The 25002-nt window shown below is 43.8% G+C and overlaps 1 protein-coding gene across 5 annotated transcripts; it reads left to right on the top strand.

Moving 5' to 3' along the window:
* Positions 1 to 2740: 2740 nt before the first annotated feature.
* CPSF1 (cleavage and polyadenylation specific factor 1) lies at positions 2741 to 24994 on the top strand. Of its 5 annotated transcripts, XM_016432039.2 has the most exons (39): positions 3136 to 3309; positions 4782 to 4848; positions 6509 to 6683; positions 7035 to 7062; positions 7192 to 7334; positions 9245 to 9325; positions 9707 to 9858; positions 10150 to 10296; positions 12135 to 12274; positions 12433 to 12543; positions 12665 to 12758; positions 13047 to 13134; positions 13296 to 13433; positions 13633 to 13684; positions 13830 to 13924; positions 14449 to 14523; positions 14741 to 14821; positions 15258 to 15347; positions 15906 to 16016; positions 16312 to 16453; positions 16596 to 16774; positions 17193 to 17329; positions 17415 to 17589; positions 17847 to 18053; positions 18172 to 18261; positions 18782 to 18925; positions 19039 to 19191; positions 22364 to 22480; positions 22694 to 22784; positions 22935 to 23019; positions 23114 to 23255; positions 23338 to 23490; positions 23587 to 23763; positions 23853 to 23919; positions 24007 to 24054; positions 24199 to 24354; positions 24445 to 24574; positions 24658 to 24796; positions 24890 to 24994. In XM_016432039.2, exons 3-39 carry the CDS (start codon positions 6540 to 6542, stop codon positions 24935 to 24937), a joined length of 4350 nt encoding a protein of 1449 aa, XP_016287525.1. In that variant the 5' UTR covers positions 3136 to 3309; positions 4782 to 4848; positions 6509 to 6539; the 3' UTR covers positions 24938 to 24994. The 5 variants fall into 5 exon arrangements, with proteins under 5 accessions (XP_007488835.1, XP_056678862.1, XP_056678861.1 ...); XM_007488773.3 differs by lacking the exon at positions 4782 to 4848 and having other exon boundaries at positions 2741 to 3309; XM_056822884.1 differs by lacking the exons at positions 3136 to 3309; positions 4782 to 4848 and adding an exon at positions 2749 to 2983.
* The last annotated feature ends 8 nt before the right edge of the window (positions 24995 to 25002 follow it).

The raw sequence follows: 25002 nt of genomic DNA, 5'->3' as shown, positions 1-25002 counted from the left end.
CTTGTTAGGTGGGGCCAAGTGATGACCACTTCCATCTCTCCTGGATGCTGCTACCTTCCTAATGGGAACTCCAAATCTGATCTTGATTGGCAATGTGGGGAGGGGCAAGAAAGAAGAGGGAAAACTCTTTTTTCCCTCCTTAATTCCTCATCACTAAATTCCACTAGGCTAGAAGGCAGAATCAAAACAGAAACTTCCTGCTTTCATCCACTGATCCAAAGCCTGTCCTGTGTTAATGTTCAGTCCTGTCTGACTCTTCTTGACCCCATTTGGCGTTTTCTTGGCAAAAGATTCTTGTATGCTATTTCCTTCTCCTGCTCATTTGGCAGATGAGGAAACTAAGGAAAACAGGGTTAAATGACTTCCCAATGATCACACAGCTGATAAGTTTCTGAGGTCTGATTTGAACTCAAAATGAGTCTTCTTGACTCTAGGCACTCTATCCACTGTGTCACCTAACTGCTCCAAAACCTATGAGCTCTTTTTTATAAAAAAATTTTACAAGTTGAACTTATATATCTTTTTTAAAAAATATTTTTCCATGTTATTATGATTCATTTTCTTTCCCTCCCCTTTTCTCTCACTTATACCTATTTCCATATTATTCATTTTTACAATAAGAATAATCTTTTAAAACCAAAACCCCAATCATATATCCATATAAACAAGTGATAAGTCATTTGTTTTTCTTCTGTGTTTCTACTTCCACAGTTCCTTGAAGCTTCTAAGATCTTTCAAATTGATTATGTGAAATTGATTATTGATGAATAATTAAGAGTTTTTGATAATCACAGCAGTACTCATTGTAACCAATTTCTAGGGCTTAGATTTAGAACTATTTTATATAGGCCTTAAAAATATGGTACTTGATAGAAGACTGTGCATAAGACTGAGATCAGACCTGTCTCTTGAGGGAGATAAAGAAGGTGAATGGAGGATGACTCAATCTTGCCATGAGAAGTTTTTTTTTTGTTTTGTTTTTTCCCTAGTGTACAGGTACATGTGAGGGAGTATCTGGCTTTCCAGAGAATATTAACTAATTCTGTGTTTCCCCATAACTCTTGAGATGTCCCTTACAAATGAGCAAAAATGAGGAATGACCTTACTTCTACAGATCAATCACAGCCTTAGTGGACCACCAAACTGTATGCAAAGCTGCTCTAAGGTGTACCTTTGATCACTGAGATACCACTGACGTCTCTTATTGGTAATTGCCAGCCTTGCTAATAAATAGATTATGATCAGACTTTTGTGCCTCAGTTTCTCCTCATTGCAGATTTTTATCTTGACATTAAGTACTCATTCACATCTAATTTCCTTTTTTTTTTTAACCCTTACCTTCTGTCTCAGAGTTAATACTGTGTATTGGCTCCAAGGCAGAAGAGTGGTAAGGGCTAGGCAATGGGGGTCAAGTGACTTGCCCAGGGTCACACAGCTGGGAAGTGTCTGAGGCCAGATTTGAACCTAGAACCTCCCATCTCTAGGCCTGGCTCTCAATCCACTGAGCCATCCAGCTGCCCCCCTAATTTACTTTTGATGAAGTGATCTTCTCCATGGTTACAGCTAGGTCCTGAATAACAATAATAATGATAACACCTATCATTTATATGTGAGTCAAGCATTGTGCTAAGTGCTTTGTATTATCATCTCATTTGATCCTGTACAACTCTGAGAGGTGGGCATTATTATTCTCTCAATTTTATAGATGAGGCAAACAGAGGCAGAGACTTTTAAAGAAAGGGGATGAGGGGGCCAAACTAAAGAGGAGGATATCTGAATCCTAACTGAGGAGCTGTTCCTAAACTGACTTTTTGAATTTCCCAGGTCAAATGGAGAAAGGGAATGGAGATTGAGTCTTGTGAGGTGCCATATGCCCACCAGAATACACTCTTCTCCTATAAATAAGGAGGGACCTGGGCTGGCTGAGAACTGTGTAAAAGATGCAAGATAGACTGTCATACTGGTGAAGTTTTGGACCAGGTGCTCTAGGAAATTTTGAGGAAGTTAAGATCACTTTCAGATGGTCATGGAGGAAGTACTTTTCAAGACAGAGGAGATAAGCTTGAATGCACAAAAGCAGAGAGCAGGAAACAGCTAGTAATCTAGATGGCATGGAATTTAAAAGGCAACTAACATGAAATAAACAGGGGTGGGGGGGATCCATCATATCCAAATTTTGGGGTCCTCACAAAAAGGAGTATAGGTTTCTAGAGATCAGGGAGGTGAGCTGAGGAAACCACCTCTTCCATGAAGTCTTTTAGGCTTTCCCTTTTCTTTAGCTTCCTAGTTGATACCCTCCTACATTATTCTTATTCCACCTTGAGTTGCACTTAATTTTAATTGGGTTCTTACCTGCCTACTTTTTATGGAGACCCGCCCTCCCACAACCTCCCCTAACCTTTGTGAAGCTCTTGGTTCACAACTTCCAAGGACATCAGTCAATATTTATTAAACATCTACGGAGTGGTAGGCACTGGGCTAAGCGTCGGGGCTACAAAAAGAGGCAAAGGGCAGTTCCTGCCCTCAAGGATATCAGTCTAAAGGGGGAAGACAACTTGTAAACAAGAGAAGCACAAACAAGGCACTTAGACGAGGAGAAATAACGAATAGAGGGAGGCACTAGACCTAAGGGATCAGGGCGCTGTGGGACTCTAGTGGGACAGAGCACGGCGCGCTGGGGTGTGTGTGAGAGAAAATGCCCAGAGTAGGCGGGACCGGGAAATAGTGTCAAAGGCGTTCCTTTATGCACTAAAATGGAGGGAGAGCGCCTATGAAGCTGGGCATCGGAGAGGGCAAGCGACTCTCCCAGTCACACAGCACCAGGCTGCCAGTGAAAGGGCTCGGGACAAGCCAAGCGATAGAAGGACTTTTTGACTGAATAGAGGAGTAGAGGGAATACGCCGCAATTCCACATCACGACCAGCGGAGTATCCAGGACCTAAAACCACGGTCTCTCCATCTGCACTATATACTCAATGCGCAGGTACTGCGCAGAGGAAGTACAAGATCTACAGCCACGCTATGCTCGGGACTATGATTTGCGCCTGCGCGCCGCAGGGTGTGGGCGGGTGTAGGGCGTGAATGGGGGGAGGGGACGACGTGAGGGGAAAATGACAGCGCCGGAACTGTTGTGCTGGAGTTCCTCAGCTAGGTCGGAACGCTTTCTTGGAGGACCTGTAGCCCGTTCTCTTCCACCAACCCCCTTCTCCCCATCCTTCCTCCGCGAGCCGGACGGCCGCGGCCGGTGCGCGCCGTAGGGAGAACGCGTGAGGCTGCGGGTTGAGGCGGAGGAGGCGGCGCGCGGCACAGGTTGGGGAGGGCAGAGAATGTTAAGGATTAGGGGGCCCAGGGGGCGGGGAGAAGACGAAGAACTCTGAAGGGGGGAGGGGGAGAAGAACCCTGGAGGAAGGAACATGTTGGGGGGACAGTGAAGAGCAGAAGAGCTGGGCAGGGAGAGTGTTCAGAGGGGGGCAGTGAGGGCAAGAGAAGAGGAAAGTCCTGGGGGGCAGTGAGGGGCAAGGCAGAGAAAAGGGTTTGGAAGGAAGGGAGGAGAGCCCTGGGGAAAGGAGAAAGTTAACAATCTGGGGTGTCCTAGAGAGGTGATCCCTGAGAGGAAAGGAAAGATGCTGAAGGAAGGTTGGGGAGGACTCGGGGGTGAGGTAAGGGAGGAGGCTGAGAGAGGCCTAAGGATCCTGACGGAATCAGGCTTGGGAGTACGAAGGGGAAAAAATAAAGCTTGATTCTGGGGGAGAAGGCTAGGAATGAGAAAGTTTAAGGGACTATGAGGAGCGTCTGATCTAGAGGAACAACGAGAGAGGTAGGGAATTTCCCTCTTAATCACCCTACATCAAAAAGGGAAATTAATAGCATGTTAACAGGCATTTAAAACAAACATTAATGGATTGATTTAATAATATTCACATGTAGCACCTTAGGGTTTGCAAAGCACTTTTACAAATATTTGATCCCTACATCAACCTTTGGAGGTAGGTGCTGTTAGGATTCTTATTTTATAGAAGAAATGTAGGCACACAGGATGACAGTTACCATGTGTCTGAAGTCACATTTGAAATCAGTTCTTCCTGACTCCAGGTCCAGTCTCTAAGTACTACTCTAAGTACTGTGCCATTCTTGCTACCTCATTTATTAAGCACCTACGGTGTACAGTGTCTTGTAGAGGATATTGGGTACTAGAGAAGAAGCAAAGTTTAGATAAGAGAGATTTCTTAACTATAAAGAGTTTACATTCTTATGGAGGTATAAGACTCAGATACACATACCTCTAATATATCATCGTATTCTATGCTAAATACCTTAGTTAAAAAGCAAATCCCTGCTTGAGGTAGAAGGGCAAATGGTAATTACAGATTCCTCAAATTGTGGTTTTCCCAAATACTCCTCAAGAAGTATTTGAGTTAGACTTTAAAAGATGGTAGGTTTTCAACAAGGGTATGAAGGTGAAGTCAAAAAGAAGAGAAAATTAAGGGGCAAGATAACCCCAATTTTGGATAGAGATTTGGTGTGAGCTATTGGTGGGATAAACAAGTCCACATTTCTTTGTTGTTGTTGTTTTTAACCCTTACCTTCTGTCTTGGAATCAATACTGTGTATTGGTTCCAAGGCAGAAGAGTAATAAGGTCTAGGCAATGGGAGTTAAGTGACTTGCCCAGGATCACACAGCTGGGAAGTGTCTGAGGCCAGATTTGAACCTAGGACCTCCCATCTCTAGGCCTGGCTCTCAATCCACTGATCTACCAAGCTGCCCCCCACATTTCTTATAGGTAGTTGGAGATGTGGTTCTGAACTTAGAAGAGAGACCAGAGCTGGAGACTGGAGCCTTCCATAGAGGTGGTAATTAAAATTTTGGAATGAATGAGATTGGCAGTTGAAAGTGTAGAGGTGGGACCCTGTAGCATTTTGTGAAATAATAAGAAGGATAGAACAATTAAAGATGAAAACTTATAGAGATACCACACTCTCCAAGATTCATTGTTATATCAGAGAGAGAAAATTTCAGTAGAGTTGGATGAACACACTAGATTATAAGACGTTGAAGAGAAAGTAGATAGTGAGAAAAAGATGCATATTAGAAGTCTTGGCCAAGGATGGGCAAAGAAAGATGAGATAGTAACTAGATGGGATAAAGGGAAGTAACTTTTAGGATTGGGGAAATCTGATGTTTGTAAGCAGTAAGGAAGAAATTGTAGTTTGAGAGAGAAGATAAATGGCAGGAGCAAGTTTTTGAAGGGTATAATCAGGGAAGTAGGAAAGGGCCTGAGGAAGGTAGGGAGATGAACAAGGATAGGCTAGGGCAATAAGATTCATTGGTTACATATTTTTTATTTCATTGGGCTATATTTTTGTTGTAGTTTTTACATTTTTAATTTTTCATCACTGTTATTAATAAAGATATTCCTTTTCCCCTATATAGTAATTCCAGTAAGAAAGAATAAAAAAAAGGAAGACATGAATTCAGATAGGACATATAACATTCTATGCCCATAATCTCCCACCTCTTTAAAGAAGAGAGTAAGAATTAGATCATTATTTAGCAACTTAAGCATCTTTTTAGGTCCAAAATATTACTTGGTATTTACTAAGTGTAAAAATTAGGCTCTCAAGGAAGAAATAAAGGTAATTTGGAGACTATACTTTCATGGAACTCACAGTCTTAACAGAGAGGTCAGCAAACTATGGCCTGAGGTCCAAATTTAGCTTACTGCCTGTTTTTGTGTTGGCTGGGACCAAGAATGGTTTTATATTTTTAAGCTCAATAAAACTACTTAAAAACATATAAAACATTTTTAGTTCATGAAATATAAAAGACCATGCCCACTTGTAGACTATAATTTGCCATGGTTTGGTGACTCCTAGAATTGTTTGTAAAGAGGCTTCAAGAAATTGAAGGTGAGGGGTTCTAGCAGAGTTTGAGTTTGACTTTGGACCTTAGATTTGGCTTTTACTGGGAAGGGATACTGAGTAAAGAGAAGAAGTAATTAAATAAGAGGGTTAGATTCTAGAAGATAGAATGTATTCATACATGTATGTACTTAAGAGCATAGGATGGAGGACTGAGAAGATAGATTGTAGAGAGAGGAGGAGTATAGGAAGAGTTACGTCGTAGAGATTGAGAAGAGAATGGTGGGTGGATCTTGGCTATGAAAAGCATTGCAAAGAAAATTGGCAGGGTGGAAGCGATAACCATAGCCTTAGGAAGCTTGGATATGAAGGAGTTAGCTTATGGGGAAGGTGAGGGCTCAGAAAGGATCATAAGGGTGATTGAAAATCCTGGGAAAGGAGAGTACCAGGGCAGTAGCAGAGGGAAATGTGTATGTGTAAGGGAGATTCGGGGTAGAGCCCAAATTGTAGTCTCTTGAGGTGTTGCACAGCAGGGATAATAATTTGTAAGGGTCAGTTAGCGCCCTGTATCTCTGAGCAAATGTCTGAGTCTGGCACATAATGGTCATTAGTACCCATTCTCAACCCTCCCATCCTTTTTCATCTATAGGTTATGAGAACTCCTTCCCCCTAGTACCACCATGTATGCTGTATATAAGCAAGCTCACCCCCCAACAGGGCTCGAGTTCTCTATGTATTGCAACTTCTTCAGCAATGCTGAACGCAATCTTGTGGTGGCTGGGACTTCCCAGCTTTATGTATATCGTCTGAACCATGATGCCGAGGTAAACCTCTTTACTTCTCCACATTCACATTCTCCCAACAATTCCCTGCCCTCTATGTGGTGTGGGGAGGAGAATACTTGAGAGGGAGAGGAAGAAAGAGAGTGAGTGCGTGAGTGACACAGAGACAGACACAGAGAGAGTGAGACACAGTGAGATCAAGCCATAGTAGCAGTAGGAAAGGTAATCCCAGGTGCTGCTGCTTAGGCTTCCAACCTGAATCCTCCGACAGATCCATTATCCTTTGACCCTAGGAGAGGAGGGTAGCAGTGAGGGTCAAGGGGAGGGGAATCTGCTCTGCAGCCAAAGGTAGGACAGTGAACTGACTTGACTTCTGTGTTTGTTTCTCTTAAGACTTCAACCAAGAGTGATAGGAATGCAGGTAAGCAACTGGGTCTGCAGATGGAGAGGGAGGTCTGGGGTCATAAAGACTCTAGAAAACAGTGTTTTTTGTGGACAGAGCCAGAAGTGTAGGTCCCTCACCCTAATATACTTCTGCTTTTATCCTCAGAAGGGAAGTTACACAAAGAACACAAAGAAAAGCTAGAACTGGTGGCCTCCTTCTCCTTTTTTGGAAATGTTATGTCTATGGCTAGTGTGCAGCTTGCTGGAGCCAAAAGAGATGCCCTACTTCTCAGTTTCAAAGATGCCAAGGTACCAGGGCTACGTGGATAGGGGTGAAGGGAAGGAGGACACGGCAGAAGTGAGCTACTTTCCCTTCTGTGTTTCCATCTCTACAATATAGTAATAATAAACATCCAAGTATTTTTATTTAACTGTAAAAAAAATTTTTTCTGTGTGCAGCAGTCCACAGAATATTAAATGTGAAAAGATAACAACAGATAGCTACTAGACCTAGAACTATTTCTATCTGAACCCCATCAAAAATACTTTAAAAAGTATAGAAAGTATTTTTTCTATAATAATGATGAATGTTACAATGTATATTTCTCATACGCTTTTGAGATGTGACCATTATAATAGCTTCTTTAAAGGTGAGAAAACAGACCCAGAAAAGTGATAAGATCATAGAATTTAGAAATGCTTGGAACTTTAAAGATTATCTGATATAGGAGACTCTTAACCTTTTTTGTGTGTTGTGGATCCCTTGGGCAGTCTGGTGAAGCCTATGGACTGCTTCTCAGAATAATGTTTTTTAAAACCATAAAACACCAGACACAGGATTACAAAAGAGACCAATCTTTTTGAAATACAGTTATCGATGGTTTTTGAAAAGTTCATAGACTCCAGATTAGCAATTCTTATTTAGTCCAGCTTCCTAATGTTAGCGAATTTATTCCCAGAGAAATGAAGCCAAAATAAGTGTCAAAGGGCTGATAGATATGTGAATACATCTCCTGACCCATATCTGTTCAGTATTCCCGTACTCTCAGAGATTCAGCCTACAAACTACAAAAATGTGAATAAACAGGACAAAGTACTCGTACTCCCACTTAAAATGAACTGTAGGCTAAAAACCAGAATGAAGGTTCTGATTCGACTTCATGAAATTAACCCCATTTGGGTTATTTTACTAGATTTTTTTTTTAGTTTTAATATTTTGCTGTAAACAAAGGAAAAAGTTATTTTATTCACAGACAAAAGTCTATAATGTGGGCTTCTGTTTCTGACTTAAATTACTCTGTGGTTTGTAATATAAAATATGGCTTTCTTGCCTCTCTGGCTTGCTCAGTAAAGGTCCTGGAAGTGCTACAGCAACAGCAGATAGACTCTACCCATGATTCCCAAATGGGAAGCTCCACAACCCATCACTTCCCCATCTCCTAGCATTCCAGATACTTTTTTCCCAAAGGCCACCTTTGTCTCCAAAGGCCATTTTTGTTTATCTTATCTGCATGATTCAAGGCAGCCTTTCCACTACCTTCACTTTAGTCAGAAGTACTATCAGATATCTGGAGAGCATTCATGGAAGAGGGGTTAAGCTTGTTCTGCTTGGCCCCAAAGAGAAGAACTGGGAACCTTGGCTCTAGAAAAGAAGATCTTGGTCTTGGATAAGGAAAAATTTATTAAAATTCAAAAGTTGACTCACAATGGAATGGCCTTCCTAAGAATGTCATAGTGGAAAAAAAAGAATATTGTAGTGGGAATTTTTGCTCAAGGATTGAGAGAAATTCCCTGCCAGCAGGAGTTCTTTCCCTAGCTGAGAATCTGATTCTCTATAGCAGTTCTACAAAGTACAATTAAAAAACAAAAACTGATGGTATCTAATTTGGAGAACATCTACATATTGTCCCAGCTCAGTACCTTCTATCCGTAGGTCAACTAACTATGGTTCTTGCTGGGGGATGGGGAAGAATGGAGTGAGGGGCCCTGACTTAAGAGAAATCTCTGCTAACCTTGGGTCATGCATAGGTAGACCTTAGAAAAGACTGATTGAACTTTTGGATTTCCTACACTGCTCCAGACTCTGAGCTTGCTTTGCCCTCGTGGCATTATCAGTCTAGTGCTAGGGCATGAGTATAGAATCCCTATGTGTGTGCCTGGGATGATGTGAAAGGCTGAGAATAAGATTAATTCCTTCTCTTCTTCCACCTGGTCTTCAGCTGTCAGTGGTAGAGTATGACCCTGGGACACATGACCTGAAGACTCTTTCACTACATTACTTTGAGGAGCCTGAGCTGAGGGTAAGAGTCTCTGAACCCCCTTCCCAGGTCCTATGAACTGTCTTCTTCGTTCTCTAATATCTGATCTCATTCTCTAATACCTGGTCTGTGTGCCTGTGGCTTCCTACCATTCTCAGGACAAACCTAAGATCTCTGGGTTCTTTAAGTGGGGGAACTGGATTGGAATCCCCTAAGGAAGAGGTAAGGGTTTCCCTTTCTTTCCAATAAGAAAGATCTCTTTGCCTAAAATATATTCATTATGGACCTGAATTGGTGCTGGTTTTGACACTACCTACCTATTGCCCTTTACCCTTCCTCTCAGGATAGGTTTATATGGGCCCTTATACCTGAAAGGTGCCAACTTTGACCTGTGTTCTCCCGTAACACTTCCCCTTGTCCCAGGATGGTTTTGTCCAGAATGTACACACACCTCGGGTGCGGGTGGACCCTGATGGGCGCTGTGCAGTCATGCTGATCTATGGAACACGACTTGTAGTGCTGCCTTTCCGAAGGGAGAGTCTGGCAGAGGAGCATGAGGGACTGGTAGGGGAAGGGTAAGTGTCAATGAAGGGAGGTTGAGGGATTCCTGAGGGCCAGTATAAAGATTGGGACCTATGAGGCTGGGGTTTCCTTATACATTTAGAATTGGGCTTATTCTAGAATTCTTCTGTTATTCTTGTTACCCCTGTTGGGGGGGGGGGGGGGATATAGACTTGGGTTTAAAGAGTAAGGGCTCCCTGTTTGGGGAGAGATATATGGATCCATCTTGGGGAAATGAGTTGGGATTGTCTAGGATAGTGATTCTAATTGGAACTTTCCTCCCTCTTCTAAATCTTTTTCCCCAGGCAGAAGTCAAGCTTCCTGCCGAGCTATATTATTGATGTTCGGGCCTTGGACGAGAAGCTTTTGAACATCATTGATCTGCAGTTTCTTCATGGGTACTATGAACCCACCCTCCTCATCTTGTTTGAGCCTAATCAGACCTGGCCAGGGTAAGGACATTCCTCTGTCTTCTTTGATATTTGTTATGAAAGTAGCAGTGACACTGGACAAATATATAGTGCTTTGGGGCCTTTAGAATAAGTGTTTTATAAACAATCTCTCCTTTAACCCTCATGAACCATTGGGATGCATACTACAGATGTTATCCCTATCTTTGAGAAAAGGAAAGGGGCTTAGAGAAGTTAAATGTCTTGCCTATGGTCACAGAACTAATGAATACAATTGACAGGCTTTGAATTCTGCTTCTTTCCAACTTAATCCAAGACTTTCCTAGTATACTGCCACTCAGAATAAGTCTGAGTTTTCAAGACAGGTTCCATAGAGGATTTTACATTTCCCTAATGGACTTAATACAACACCCATTATTATATTACTGCAAATAATTGTGAGACAATACTTTTCCTTGGTTTAATTTTCTTCTGAAATGTCAAGAGGCCATATATAGTCTGGTATTTTTTATAGTAACACTGCATAGAGTTCATTACCTGATGCATTCATTGTCACAGGGAAGGGTTTCAGAGACAAAACTAGAAATAATAGGGCAGAGAAGTGAACCAGTTCAATCTAAAGACATTTTCCCAACAATCAGCTGCTCAAAAGAAAACAGGACTGCCTTGGAAGGTAGTGAGTTTCCCAATATTGGAGTTCTTTAAGCAGAGCGTGGATCAACAGTGTCCCCACTTGTTAGGAATGCTATAGAAAGGATTTCTGCCCAGGTATGCACTAAAGAAGCCCTGAGATTCCATGCAGTTTGAATTCTTAAGATTTTTTGCTTAGAGAATGCTTAAGAATAGGGGTTTGAACCAGTAAAGAGATCAGTCTATTTTCTATTTCTAGCCACTCTTTGATAGCTTCAAGAGTCTTGGTGATCATGTCAGGTTTCTTACTCTATCCTTACATGATAGAGAAGCCCAGTCCCAGAACAGATACAAACCTTTTGGTGTTTCCTTTTGCCCTTCAAAGAAAGCCTGGCTGCCTGCTTAATTGTAAGTTTTCCCATATCTTATAGCTTATCCCAAAAGGCCTACATGACCATTGTTCATCTCATATGTGGTCTTTGGGCCAAATATGTGCCCTCCAAGTCACTGTTTACTAGATTTTACTCTGACTAGTTTTTAAATTCCACACAAAACCGATTTGATTTAGAGATTTGCCTTTACTTTGGTAGCTTCATTATCTCTAGGGGTTATGGCAAAGGTTTCTGGGTTACTTAGTAAATCAGACCCCAGAGAAAAGTCTAGCCCTGGATGTTCTTTTTCTTTTTTTTAAAACCCTTATCTTCCATCTTGGAATTAATACTGTGTATTGGTTCCAAGGCAGAAGAGTGGTAAGGGCTAGGCAATGGGAGTCAAGTGACTTGTCCAGGGTCACACACCTGGGAAGTGTCTGAGGCCAGATTTAAACTTAGGACCTCCTGTCTCTAGGCCTGGCTCTCAACCTGGATGTTCTTAATTCATATACTTGGGCTGCTTTTATAATAGGCTTAAACTTCATTCTTTCTGAATATTTTGTACTTATCCAATTTGGAATATAGTTTAAATAAAGTTAAATAGGCTAAGCATATTACCACCCCTGTACTGATATATCTTGTGCCCCCATTGTCCTCTGATGACTTTTATCTACCCATCTCCTACTCTAACCAAGAAAGAACTATATAGCGTGACATATGCCCCTCATAAAACCAATGTGCTTCCTCCTATAGTAAGTGGTTTTCTGGTGGGTTACATGGCTCTGTGAAGAGCCTGAAACCTTCTCTAGCACCCCTATTTCCCCTTTTCCCCCAAATCCCTCATGACAGCCTCTGAACCCCTGTATTTCCTTTGGTTAGGCGTGTAGCTGTACGACAAGATACATGCTCCATTGTTGCCATCTCTCTGAACATTCTGCAGAAGGTTCACCCAGTCATCTGGTCCCTCACCAACTTGCCTTTTGACTGTACCCAGGCACTAGCAGTACCCAAACCAATTGGTGAGTAATGGGCCAAGGACCAGGGGCCAACCTATTTATCTAAAGAGGATTCCTTTCTCTAAGGAAGGCTCAGATGTAGGGTAGGAGTTGGGAGGCTGGCAGAGGGGTTAGGAGACTTTTCTGAGAAACTCTACCTGCCTATCTGCCTCTCCTTCCAGGTGGAGTAGTGATCTTTGCTGTCAACTCTCTTCTGTACCTGAACCAGAGTGTCCCACCCTATGGTGTTTCCCTCAACAGCCTCACAGCTGGCACCACAGCTTTCCCTCTACGTGAGCCAACCTGGGAATAGAGGGGAGGTGCTGTATAGATGGGAGGAAAATGGCTTAGGTGGGGGAAAGGGGAACTTTGGGAGTAGGTCTGAAGTCCTTAATTGTTCTTCTCTGCTTCTAGGCATGCAGGATGGAGTAAAGATCACCCTGGATTGTGCTCAAGCTGCTTTTATATCCTATGACAAGATGGTCATCTCCTTGAAGGGAGGCGAGATGTGAGCCTGCTCTGATTTCTGTCCCTCCCCTTCCTTGAGTCCTAGCCTCTCTCCTTCTGCCCTGTCTCTAATTTTGACTTCTCCTTCCCTGAGTCTGGGCCCAAAGACTTGAGTGTGATCCAGGCTCTTCTGCTCCCTGCTAGTATGACTGACTAAGTCCCTCTTCTCAAGCCTCATTCCTTCCCTAGTAGAATGAAGGACTTAGCTCAAATGATCTCTTCAGGGCATTTGGCTCTAGATCTAATCATCTAAGTTGAATTCTGTCCTGACTCTGTCCTCTCTTCCCAGCTATGTGCTGACCCTCATCACAGATGGAATGCGCAGTGTCCGATCCTTTCACTTTGACAAAGCAGCTGCTAGTGTTCTTACCACCTGTGTGAGTCCATGTGATTTGTATATCTACACAGATGGGATTAGGAAGGACCCAATGGAGAAGAGGGGAGGACCCTGGAAAACAGTGGGTGGGGAATGGTCTCTTAGAAATAGAAAGTGTTAGGCTCTGTGTAGAATATTTTTTCCTCTTTTCTCTTTCCTCAGATGATCACCATGGAACCAGGTTACCTTTTTCTGGGCTCCCGCCTTGGGAATTCACTTCTACTCAAATATACAGAGAAACTACAAGAACCACCAGCCAGTGCTGCCCGAGAAGCCCCATCACGGGAAGTTTCAGACAAGGTTAGACTTCTTATGACACATGAAAACATCCTGAACACCCTTTACTTCAAGGGAAGGGGCCTCAGTACAGGGGCTTGGAGAATAGAAAGGGGTAGGCATAATAAGTTACCCTTTCTTCCTTATTCCTATCCCCAGCTTGTGTTTTTATGGAAACCCTAAAATATTACATAAATGTGAATTCTTTTTGTTATTTCCTCAGGATGAGCCACCTGTCAAAAAGAAGCGAGTGGAGTCCACGCTGGGCTGGGCAGGTGGTGGGGGACTTTGGTCTGGTCTTGGGGTTGGGTGGTGGGTGGGTAAGGTAAAGGTAGCTGGGATTCTGAATGGGGGTGGTGAGCATGTTTCTGGGGAATCTGACCCTGGGGATGAAAGTGTCTGATGGAGCTGATATTGCAGGTGGGAAGTCAGCTCCCCAGGATGAAGTGGATGAGATTGAGGTGTATGGCAGTGAAGCCCAGTCTGGTACCCAGTTGGCCACTTACTCCTTTGAGGTGAGAGAGAATTAGAAAGGGAAAGGGAGCTGTCCTTGAAATGTCCTTGAAATACCTACCCACAGTTTTCCCATTTCTACTTAGATGTTGAAGTGTGAGAATGGGTGGATTGGGCCCTGAAACTCCATCTTTCCAACTTCACAGTCTGTGATATTCTTCTTGTCCAGTTTATGCCCCATTCCCCTTCTTAGACTGTCTTCTCTCATCTGTTCTGTTTTCTCATCTCTAACTTCTATAGCCTGTTCAGTTGAGGAAACATATCAGGCTAGATACCTGACTTGGAATCAGGGAGAATTGGGTTCAAGTCTCACATCAGATTTTTATGCATGTGTGACACTAGACAAGACATTTTAACCTTCTGAGTCTTGGTTTCCTCATCTGTGAAATGAGAATGATAATGGGACTTACCTCACAGGTTTTTTGGGAAGGTCAAATCATAATGTATACAGAACACTCTGCAAACCTTTAAAGCACCATATAGATGTGAGCTGTTGTTATGTTTCTATTGCTTTTCAATTTTTCAGGTGTGTGATAGCATCCTGAACATTGGACCCTGTGCTAATGCTGCCATGGGGGAACCGGCTTTTCTGTCCGAGGAGGTATCAACCCCATTTGGGACATTTTTCTTACACAGGGAGGAATCTGGGGTTCTAGCTCTTAAGGTTTGGCTCAATCCTGGCAAAGGCATATGTGGTTGGGGTCCTGAGGTAGGGTGAAGGGAGCTGAGGGACCATGGTTGATAAAGGTATTGGGGCCCGTGCTGGCAACTAGTGGGGATCCTCTAACTGATGCCCTTTCCCCACTATCTTCTTGCAGTTTCAGAACAGTCCAGAGCCAGACCTGGAAATTGTGGTTTGCTCAGGTTATGGGAAGAACGGAGCATTGTCTGTGCTTCAGGTGATGAGCTAATTATCTTTCCTTGGGACTTGAGGGGCAGGGAGTTGGTTTAAAGTGAAGATGGGCTATCAGGGTAGGTGGTCTTGACAAAAGATTAAGAGCAAAGGGGAAAAGTCTTGGGAAGTTGGCTCTGCACCCTGCGAAGGCCTACAGCAGAGAGCATGTGCTGTAGGTCTGGTACTGGTGCCACAGTAATTGCTTCTCCTGGCCCCACCCTGGGCTGCCTGACTTCTGTTGGGCTGCCTGTGAGCAGCAGCTGGGAACACAAGGAGATTTCTAGGGGAAGAGTCAGGAAGACTAAATCTCAACATGTACCACTTTTCTCTCTGCTCATAACATGCCCCACGAGGAGGCAGTAGGGAATGGGGCAGGGCCTGAATTGGACACAAATGGTTGATGGCAATTGATAACTTCTCCAACAAATCTGCTCTTCTAGAAGAGCATTCGACCCCAGGTGGTGACAACCTTTGAGCTGCCCGGCTGTTATGACATGTGGACAGTCATTGCACCTTTGCGCAAGGAAGAGGTCAGACCCTGCCCTTGAGGATCCCCTCACCTTTCCTTTCCTCTACGTCTTGTCAAAGTTAACTTAAAAAAGCTAGGGAAGCTCTACTCCTGGGATGACCCTCTCTCTCCAATTCTTTTCTTCTTTTCCTATCTCTTTCTGATGTTATTTTTGAGTACTAGAGCTTAACTATAAGCCAACAGATTAGGTTTGTTCTGCTAGGCATGCATAACTCAGAATATAGTTTACCACATAATCTAGATACTTCTGTAAAATAAAACTGTTAAAATGAAGAGTAAGACAATTTAATGAATAACTATTAATTACCAAGTAGGTGACTCGTATCTTGAAATATGGTGGAATAGAAAAAGCTTTGGATTTGGAGTAAAGGGACCTGATTTCAAAATGGTTTTCTAACTATATGAATGATCTTTGGAGAGTCACTTAAAACCTTGATATTTTTCTTCGTGTCCATTCCCATCTCCATCTCTCCCACTCCATATAGTCCTCCTCTGCCATCTCTCCTTTCCTCTCTCTTTATTGTGGGCTCCTTAATCTTACATCTCCCTTTTCTCCCAGGATGAGACTACTAAGGGGGAAGGGGCAGAACAGGAGCCTAGCTCCCCAGAAACAGAAGATGATGGGAAGAGACATGGCTTTCTCATTCTTAGCCGAGAGGATTCTACCATGGTGAGGGGACAAAAGAGAGGGGCCCTCTGATGGGAGGTGAGGATGGGGTACTGAGAGACAGGATGATGTGAGAGAAAAGAAGACTGAACTGGAAACGAGAAGCCCTAGACTGGAGTCCAGTTCTGTTATGTGACTTTCTACAAATCACCTCTCAGGGCCTCAGTTTCCTCTTCTGAAAAATGTGGGAGACTAATTAGATGATCTCTGACTTACTGTCCTTAGACATTATATCTATTTATAAACCTTTATAGCTCTTCTGTGGGAAAGGTCTAACATCTCCATCCCCATCCCCTAGATCCTACAGACAGGTCAGGAGATCATGGAGCTGGACACAAGTGGCTTTGCCACACAAGGTCCCACTGTCTATGCTGGTAATATTGGTGACAATCGATATATTGTCCAAGTATCACCCCTTGGTATTCGTCTGCTAGAAGGAGGTAAGCACTTTAGAGCCTGGGATTGGGGGTAAGACATAAGAAGTATAATGGAAGAGTTAAGCTTAAGCGCCTGGGCCTATGCATTAGTAGGGGGATTGGGTCTGACCTTGGGATAGTGATGAGTTTGCCACTTGCCTTGCAGTGAACCAGTTGCATTTCATTCCTGTGGACCTGGGTTCTCCCATTGTGCAGTGTGCTGTTGCTGATCCTTATGTGGTCATCATGAGTGCTGAGGGTCATGTGACTATGTTCCTTCTGAAAAGTGACTCCTATGGAGGAAGGAACCATCGCCTGGCTCTTCACAAGCCCCCTTTACATCATGTAATTGAATGCTAGTATTCTCTGACTCCTTTCAATCACTGATCTCAGAACTAATTATTTTCCTTCATTTCCCCCTTAAACTCCATAATTCCTGAAAATAACTCCTTGATTTTTCTTATATCCAAACCAATTCTTTTTTTTTTAAACCCTTACCTTCTGTCTTATAATCAATACTAAATATTGGTTCCACGGCAGAAGAGAGGTAAGGGCTAGGCAGTGGGGGTTAAACGACTTGTCACACAGCCAAGAAGTATCATATTTGAGCCCTAAACCCTCTGTGTCTAGGCCTGGCTCCCTAGCCACTGAGTCACCTAGCTGTTCTCCAAATCATATTCTTAATCATCTCTCTAATCACCAACTGTCTTGCCCTTGCTCCTCTGACCTGATGTCCTGTTTTCTCATTATTTCCTGATAACAGCAGTCAAAGGTGATCGCACTTTGTGTGTACCGGGATGTCAGTGGGATGTTCACCACTGAGAGTAGAGCAGCTGGGCTCCGAGATGAGCTGGGAGGTCGAGGGGGCCTGGAGGCTGAGGGCCTGGGACCAGAGATCAGGTATATAAGCAGGGAGGTTCCAGAGTCATGGGCTAAAGCTTTTAAGTGTGAAACCTGATTATGCTTTGTCACCCTCTGCTCTCAGCCCCACAGTGGATGATGAAGAAGAGATGCTGTATGGAGACTCCAGTTCATTGTTCAGTCCTAGTAAAGAAGAGGCTCGAAGGAGCAGTCTCCCACCTGCTGACCGGGACCCTCCACCATACAGAGCAGAGCCCACCCACTGGTGTGTGCTAGTACGAGAGAGTGGGGCCATGGAAGTGAGTGACCCTTAACCCTCCTCCCTCTTCCCCACTGCCAAAGAGTGAGAGTTCTTAGGTGAATAAACTCTTGGACCTGAGCTCTGTGGGCCTGTGGAGGACAATGATATCTACTACCAACCTCTTGATATAGCCTCTGTGGAAGAATGGGGCTATAGAGTTGGGATCCCCTAACCTTTGTGCATTGGTGCAGGAAGGTGGGGTTGGGAAGGGAAGAGATTTTTAGCCCTTTAACCCCTTTCTTCTTTTGACCTTAGATCTATCAGCTCCCAGACTGGCGCCTGGTATTTTTAGTGAAAAATTTTCCTGTTGGACAGCGGGTGCTAGTAGATAGCTCCTTTGGACAGCCAGCCACACAGGGTGACACCAAGAAAGAAGAGGTGACAAGGCAAGGGGAACTTCCTCTTGTTAAGGAGGTATTACTGGTTGCCCTAGGTAACCGCCAGACCCGTCCCTATTTACTGGTGAGTTTTATATGCAAGACTCCCTCTTTTTCCAAAATGATTTCTCTTATTTGCTAGTGGTCTTGAGTCTTCTCTACCCTCCAAACACTGTAGCCTCTTTCCTCACCATCTCCTTCAGGTACATGTTGACCAGGAACTGTTGATCTATGAGGCCTTTGCTCATGACTCCCAGCTCGGCCAGAGCAATCTCAAAGTGCGATTCAAAAAGGTACCCAAGTTCTTTGTCTCCTCCAATTTATCCTTAGGCTCTAACACATAGGCCCACTCATGATAGTCCAGGGACAGGACTGGAGAGTTCTCAGATTGTGGGAGAAGAGAAGACTCATACAGACATAATGGGGTTAAGGAAAGCTTAAGGAATGCCGGGGTAGTGGGGTGATAGGAGCCAAGTCCTGAAGAATGAGTAGCATCTGGAGCAGAGAAACACTGTCAGAGAGGCTGTAGAAGACAAGTGTTATGGTAAAAGCACTAGACTTGGAGGCAGGAAGAGGACCTGGGTTTGAAATTTCTCTCTTAATATTTAAACTGTTTGTGTGACCTTGAACAAAGCTCATTCTTTATTTTAACAAGATTTGTGAACTATAAAACAATTGGGTTGCATTAGATGACTTATCTCCTAGTGTCCGGATGCACATATCCTTCTTAAGGCTCATTCTACCTGGAACTTCTGGTATGACAGGTGTGCTCTACCTTTCCTTCACTCCATCTCTTCTTTTTTCTTGCCTTAGGTCCCCCACAACATCAATTTCAGGGAGAAGAAGCCAAAGCCATCAAAGAAGAAACCAGAAGGGGGTGGGACTGAAGAGGGTGCTGGTGCTCGGGGCCGTGTAGCCCGGTTCCGATATTTTGAAGATATTTATGGCTATTCAGGGGTCAGTGGGACATGGGAATTTGGGCAGGTTGATGATGTGAAGAGTGGTCAGTAGGACAGGGTGGAAGCTTTGGATGAGGTCTCAAATATTCTTGATACTCCTCTCTTACCAAGGTGTTTATCTGTGGTCCTTCACCCCATTGGTTGCTGGTGACTGGTCGGGGAGCCCTTCGATTGCATCCTATGGGTATTGATGGTCCCATCGACTCCTTTGCCCCTTTCCACAATGTCAACTGTCCGAGGGGATTCCTGTACTTCAACAGACAGGTAGGAATGGAGTAGGAACAAAAGTCCTTCACACATCCTTTATCCTTCCCTATAACTGGATCACACTCATAGACTTAGGCATTGGTATTTCCCACAGCACCACTTTACCATGCTTATAAATCTTCAGAGCTTCCTTCAATTCTGTAGGACATGGCCCTTAGAACTCCTTCTCCTGCCTCTTGAAACCTTGTACAGGCCCCATCTAGTCTTCCTATCAAGGTTGTTGAATTATCTCCTAGATATGTCATATTTATGCCCTTCTTTATGTCTTTGCTAACACTGTGCTTCCCAATCCTCAATAGCCCTGCCTGCTGGGTGCCGACCCATTCTCCTCTGCTCTAGGAAGCCTTTTCCCAACTTCTCTAACTTACTCTTCTTAATTGCTGTGCCTCTGACTGAAAATCCAGACTCTGCATCTAGCACTGGATTTACCTAGTCTTGGACTTTTTTTTGTTATGTATATGAAGCTTGTCTCCCAGTTCATCCAGAAACATTTATTAAGTTTGCACCCTGAGCAAGCTCCTTGAGATTGGGGACTATTTTGCCATTTTAGTCTGTTCCCATGTAAGGGAGAAGAAACAGACAGAATGGCAAAATAGTTCCCAGTTCCAAGGAGCTTAAATGCTAATGGAGCCTACAGCATGCCAGTTGAGAAGCATATATATAATTTGACAACTCAGGAAAAGTTTCCCTTAGGAGTTGGCAAATGAATTAAGTTGTGAATGAAAGGAAGGCTTCTAAGAGGCATAGGTGAGGGATGGGGTGACAGCCTGGGTAAAGGAAGGTACAAATGCTAAATTTGCAGAATAATAATTGTTCCTTTTGGTTGGAACATTGTGTATGTGAAGGAGACAAGCATTAAGCCTGGAAAGGTGGCATGTGTTGAAATTGTTTAGGACTTTAGAAGCCAAGTTGATTTGGTTGTATTTAGTCTTGGAGGAAATAGCCACTGATTTAGCCATTGTGTGACATGGACAGACTTCTGCTTTGGAAGATTATTTTGGCAACTGTGGGGAAGTTGGATGGGACAGAGAAGACACTGGAGGCCCAGAGTTCAATTAGGGGCCATTGTAAGAGCCTAAGCAAGAGGTGATGTGGTCCTGAACTGGGTGGTGTCATTGTGAATAGAGAAAAGGGGATGGGTACAAAGGAGAAATTGGCAAGACTTGGCAACTGATTAGATGCAGGGTGGTGAGGAAAAAACACTCCTGGATGACAAAGATTTTGAACCAGGGTGTCTGGAATCATGGTGCCTTCAGGAGAAATAGGTAATTATAGAAAGACAGGTACGTTTTGGGGTGAGAGTAAGCCCTATTTTGGAAATGCAGCATTTGGTATGCCCATGAGATTCATTTGGAGGTATCCAACTGGCAGTGGGTCATATTTGGCAATTGGAGCTAGAAATTTAAAATGGGAAAATACCTACAAGGTAGATTATTTTAACCTACAGGAATATCAATTCACTAAGAGAATTCAGAAAGGACAAGCCAGGACGATACCTGGGATGCCGAGATATGAATGGCAATTCAGCAAAAAGGCCAGGTGTTTGTTACAAGGGAATCACTTTAAAAGACTGATATATATTAATTTAAGGTCGCCAAGGAATCAGCTATGTAATTCCTAAATGAAAAACTCAAGTCAGCCGTCAGCCTTTTTTGGAGTTTAATTACAATAGGAGTAAGAAAGGAATTAGAGATATATATAGAGAGAGAAAGGGGAGAGAAGGGAATAGGGCTTAAATACCCCTTCTGTTTAGGCTGGGCCAAAAGGCCCAAGCCCTTAGATAGCTGGGGCAAAGAAAAGAGATCAGTCCCTTTCACTCACGTGTCCAAAATGGAGAAACAGTCTCAGAGGCCCCCACCTTCAGCTTCCTTCCGAGCAAGCTTCCTCAGAGCCCAGGAACCACACCGACCAAAAACTCAATCCTCCTCCTCGAGTCTCCAGACCCTCCTATCTTTAAGGACACCATCCAAGTTGCCTCCCCTCAGTCCTCACATCTACCAATCACTCTTTATCAATTTCCCTGTCAATGGAGGCTCTCGCTTAACCCAGGACCGCCCAGAGGTTTCTGGCTTTTGCACATGTCTGTTGAAGGTCATATTTTCAAATGATTAAATCTATACTCCTTTGCTACAGCCCTTTCTAAATCCTGTTAACTTGAGTATGGTAGAGATTGGAATAATTAAATTTTGATCTAGGCTGCAGCCCTTACTCAATCCTATTAGGACTGAATAGGGTGGAGTATCTCCATTGTATCAATTCTAAAATCAATCAAGACTCAAAGAAATTCCTGTTCTATGCTTAAGCATAGGTCAAAGTCCTTTCCATTGTTCAGCAAAGGGTTTCTGTCCTAAAGTAATCCTAAGAAGGGAAGAGAAGGAACCTCCCATGCCAATGGAGTTCCCATTCCAATAGACTATCAGTAAGAAATTTTCCAAGTATGAAATATCCCAATGGTGAAATTTCCAACATTTATAAGTCTAAGGAAATTTGAGGTTTACATGTTCAGACAAGTAGGAAGTGCAGTGTTAGGATAACTCAAGGAGTTTGAGAGTATTGAAGAAGGGGTCTAACATCGCAGAATGATTAAGAATGACTGAGAAAAGGCTAGAGAGCTTGTGTTGGGAACCTTGTAAGAGAACAGTTGTATTTTGAATGATGAATTTAGATCAGCTAGTTTGTGTGAGTTGGAAGAAAGGGAGAGAAATAAAGACAAGGCAATTTCTCTGGAGTTTAATTGTGAAGAGAAAAGATATAGAAAGATATTTTTAGCCATTCAGGTCAAGTGAAGGGATTTTTTGTTTTATTATTTTTTTTTAATTCTGGGAGAGTCCAGCATGTTTATAAGCAGCAAGAAGATGGAGATTGCAACTGAAGGGAAGATCTTAGAGAAGCTTAAATAAATACAGTGGTGTTCATCAGAGGATGAAGCAAAAGAGGGTTTGCATAATGATATTCCAGAGTTTAAGAGATAAGAAAGCTTGTGGTAAATGGCATCTATTTTCTTGGTTAAGTTAAGAGGGAATTCCTGGCACAGTGTATTACTAATTCGCTGAATGGGTACCTGGAAGAGCAGTGTTTTATCAAGTGTAAGTGGTGAAGATCAGTGGGCATCAAGGGCTGTGCCCAGGTCTAGGACTGTTTGATATCTTTCCCTTTCTGGGTCCTCCAGGGGGAGCTTCGGATCAGTGTACTCCCAGCCTATTTGTCCTATGATGCTCCCTGGCCAGTAAGAAAGATTCCATTGCGGTGCACCGCTCACTACGTTGCCTATCATGTGGAGTCCAAGGTCAGCAGCCTACCCCCATGCCTCCTACTCCTCCCCTCCCCTCAGAACTGTTCACCCAAACCACCATACCTGAAGATGCCTTGAATAAAATCCCTAACATCCTCCACTCTTTCTGTACTTATACCTTTTTGAGAATTTCCTGTCACTACTGCCCCTTGCTCATGATTAACTGTAATACCCCTTAACCTTAATCCCTCCAAACAAACCAAATAGGTCTATGCTGTAGCCACAAGCACCAATGCCCTGTGTACCCGCATTCCTCGAATGACAGGTGAAGAGAAGGAGTTTGAGACAATAGAGAGAGGTTAGTGATTTCCCTGCCTTGCCTTCCTTTTTTTCTTACCCTCACATCCTCCACAACCCTGTTAGCTCACTTCTCCAACTAATATATTGTGTCCTCTCTAGTGTAATGGGACTGAAGGAAGGGCTGACTATCACTCTCCTCTCCTCCTAGATGAACGGTATATCCACCCCTTGCAGGAAGCCTTCTCTATCCAGCTCATCTCTCCAGTCAGTTGGGAGGCCATCCCCAATGCCAGGTAAGACCTTGGGTCAGTACTTCCCCATCCTCTTTTCCTTCCTCTTAGTGTATCCCTTTAGGTCCCATCCAATGTTCCTGGGCCTTCTCTGCAGGATTGAGCTGGAGGAATGGGAGCATGTGACCTGCATGAAGACAGTGTCCCTTCGAAGTGAAGAGACTGTGTCTGGCCTCAAGGGCTATGTGGCTGCTGGAACATGCCTCATGCAGGGGGAGGAGGTCACGTGTCGAGGCAGGGTGAGCACCTGGGTATATTATGGGAGGGATGTGGTTCTGGGGGTTGCTGGTCTTGAATTTTTAAATTTCCTACTCCCCACAGATTCTCATCATGGACGTGATTGAAGTAGTTCCAGAGCCAGGACAACCATTGACAAAGAACAAGTTCAAAGTGCTGTATGAGAAAGAGCAAAAGGGCCCAGTGACAGCTCTCTGTCATTGCAATGGCCACCTGGTATCAGCCATTGGCCAAAAGGTAATGACCCTGTCTAGCTCAAGGTGAGATTGCAGGGATGTGCTCTGACCAGGCTAGCCTCTGACCCAGGTTGTCCTCCTTCCTCTGCTTTCCCAGATTTTCCTGTGGAGTCTTCGGGCCAGTGAGCTGACAGGCATGGCTTTCATTGACACACAGCTCTACATTCACCAGATGATCAGTGTGAAGAATTTCATCTTGGCAGCTGATGTCATGAAGAGCATTTCTCTACTTCGCTACCAGGAGGAGAGCAAAACTCTGAGCCTGGTGTCCCGGGTATGGGACTGAGGCACCCAGAACCAAGGAGGGGATGGGAGGAGGGTTGGGGCCCACAAGAGAAGATACTAAGCCCAATTTACCCCCAGGATGCCAAGCCCCTGGAAGTGTACAGTGTGGATTTCATGGTAGACAGTGCTCAACTTGGCTTTTTGGGTAAGTGAGCCCCAAACCCCAAGAAGGTAGTCGTTTTCTGGGGGTGTAACTTGACTCTGATGATCCTTCCCTCTTCTTGCCCAACAGTGTCAGACCGAGACCGCAACCTCATGGTTTATATGTATCTCCCCGAAGGTGAGTATAAATGACTTTTCCCTATAATACTGACTAGAGAGAGTCACTAAAGCTGCATTGAATTACTGCTCTAAATCCATGCTAAGAAGTTTTGAGGGAGGCAGGAGGCTAAAAGAAAGTGACAATTTATTCCCCTGCTCCTAGCCAAAGAGAGTTTTGGGGGGATGCGGCTGCTGCGACGAGCAGACTTCCACGTGGGTGCCCATGTGAACACGTTCTGGAGGACACCATGCCGGGGAGCAGCGGAAGGGCCCAGCAAGAAATCCATTGTCTGGGAAAATAAGCATATCACATGGTTTGGTAAGTTAAGTCATTGAGACGGAAAGGTGACGCTGTGGGGGATTTGTGTTTGGCTTTTGGCTAATAATGCTTGCTCTATCTGTTCCCCAGCCACATTAGATGGTGGTATTGGGCTCCTATTGCCCATGCAGGAGAAGACATATCGGCGGCTGTTGATGTTGCAAAATGCCCTGACCACAATGCTGCCTCACCATGCTGGTCTCAACCCCCGTGCCTTTCGGTGAGACTCTGCCACCCCCTTCTTGTATAGTCTTTACTTCTTTCCTTAGATGACACCATCTGTTTTTAATCTCCCAAATGCAGGATGCTACATGTTGACCGTCGAATACTTCAGAATGCTGTACGCAATGTCCTTGATGGGGAACTCCTTAATCGTTATCTCTACCTTAGCACCATGGAACGTGGAGAGCTGGCCAAGAAAATTGGGACCACACCTGACATTGTAAGGATCTTTCCCAGACTTCTCAAGTTTATTGCTGTATATTTATCTGCCTGTGCCTTTACCCTATCCATTCCTCTGTCTCATCTTTTACAGATTCTGGATGACCTTTTGGAGATTGATCGTGTTACAGCTCATTTCTAGTTACCTCTATCCCAAATACACACTTTTGGATAAAACAGAAATTTTGTTTTAAGGAAACTGGGGAT

This window comes from Monodelphis domestica, chromosome 3 (assembly GCF_027887165.1).
Source record: "Monodelphis domestica isolate mMonDom1 chromosome 3, mMonDom1.pri, whole genome shotgun sequence".
Classification (NCBI taxonomy): Eukaryota; Metazoa; Chordata; class Mammalia; order Didelphimorphia; family Didelphidae; genus Monodelphis; species Monodelphis domestica.
This window is presented reverse-complemented; position numbering and strand designations above follow the sequence as displayed.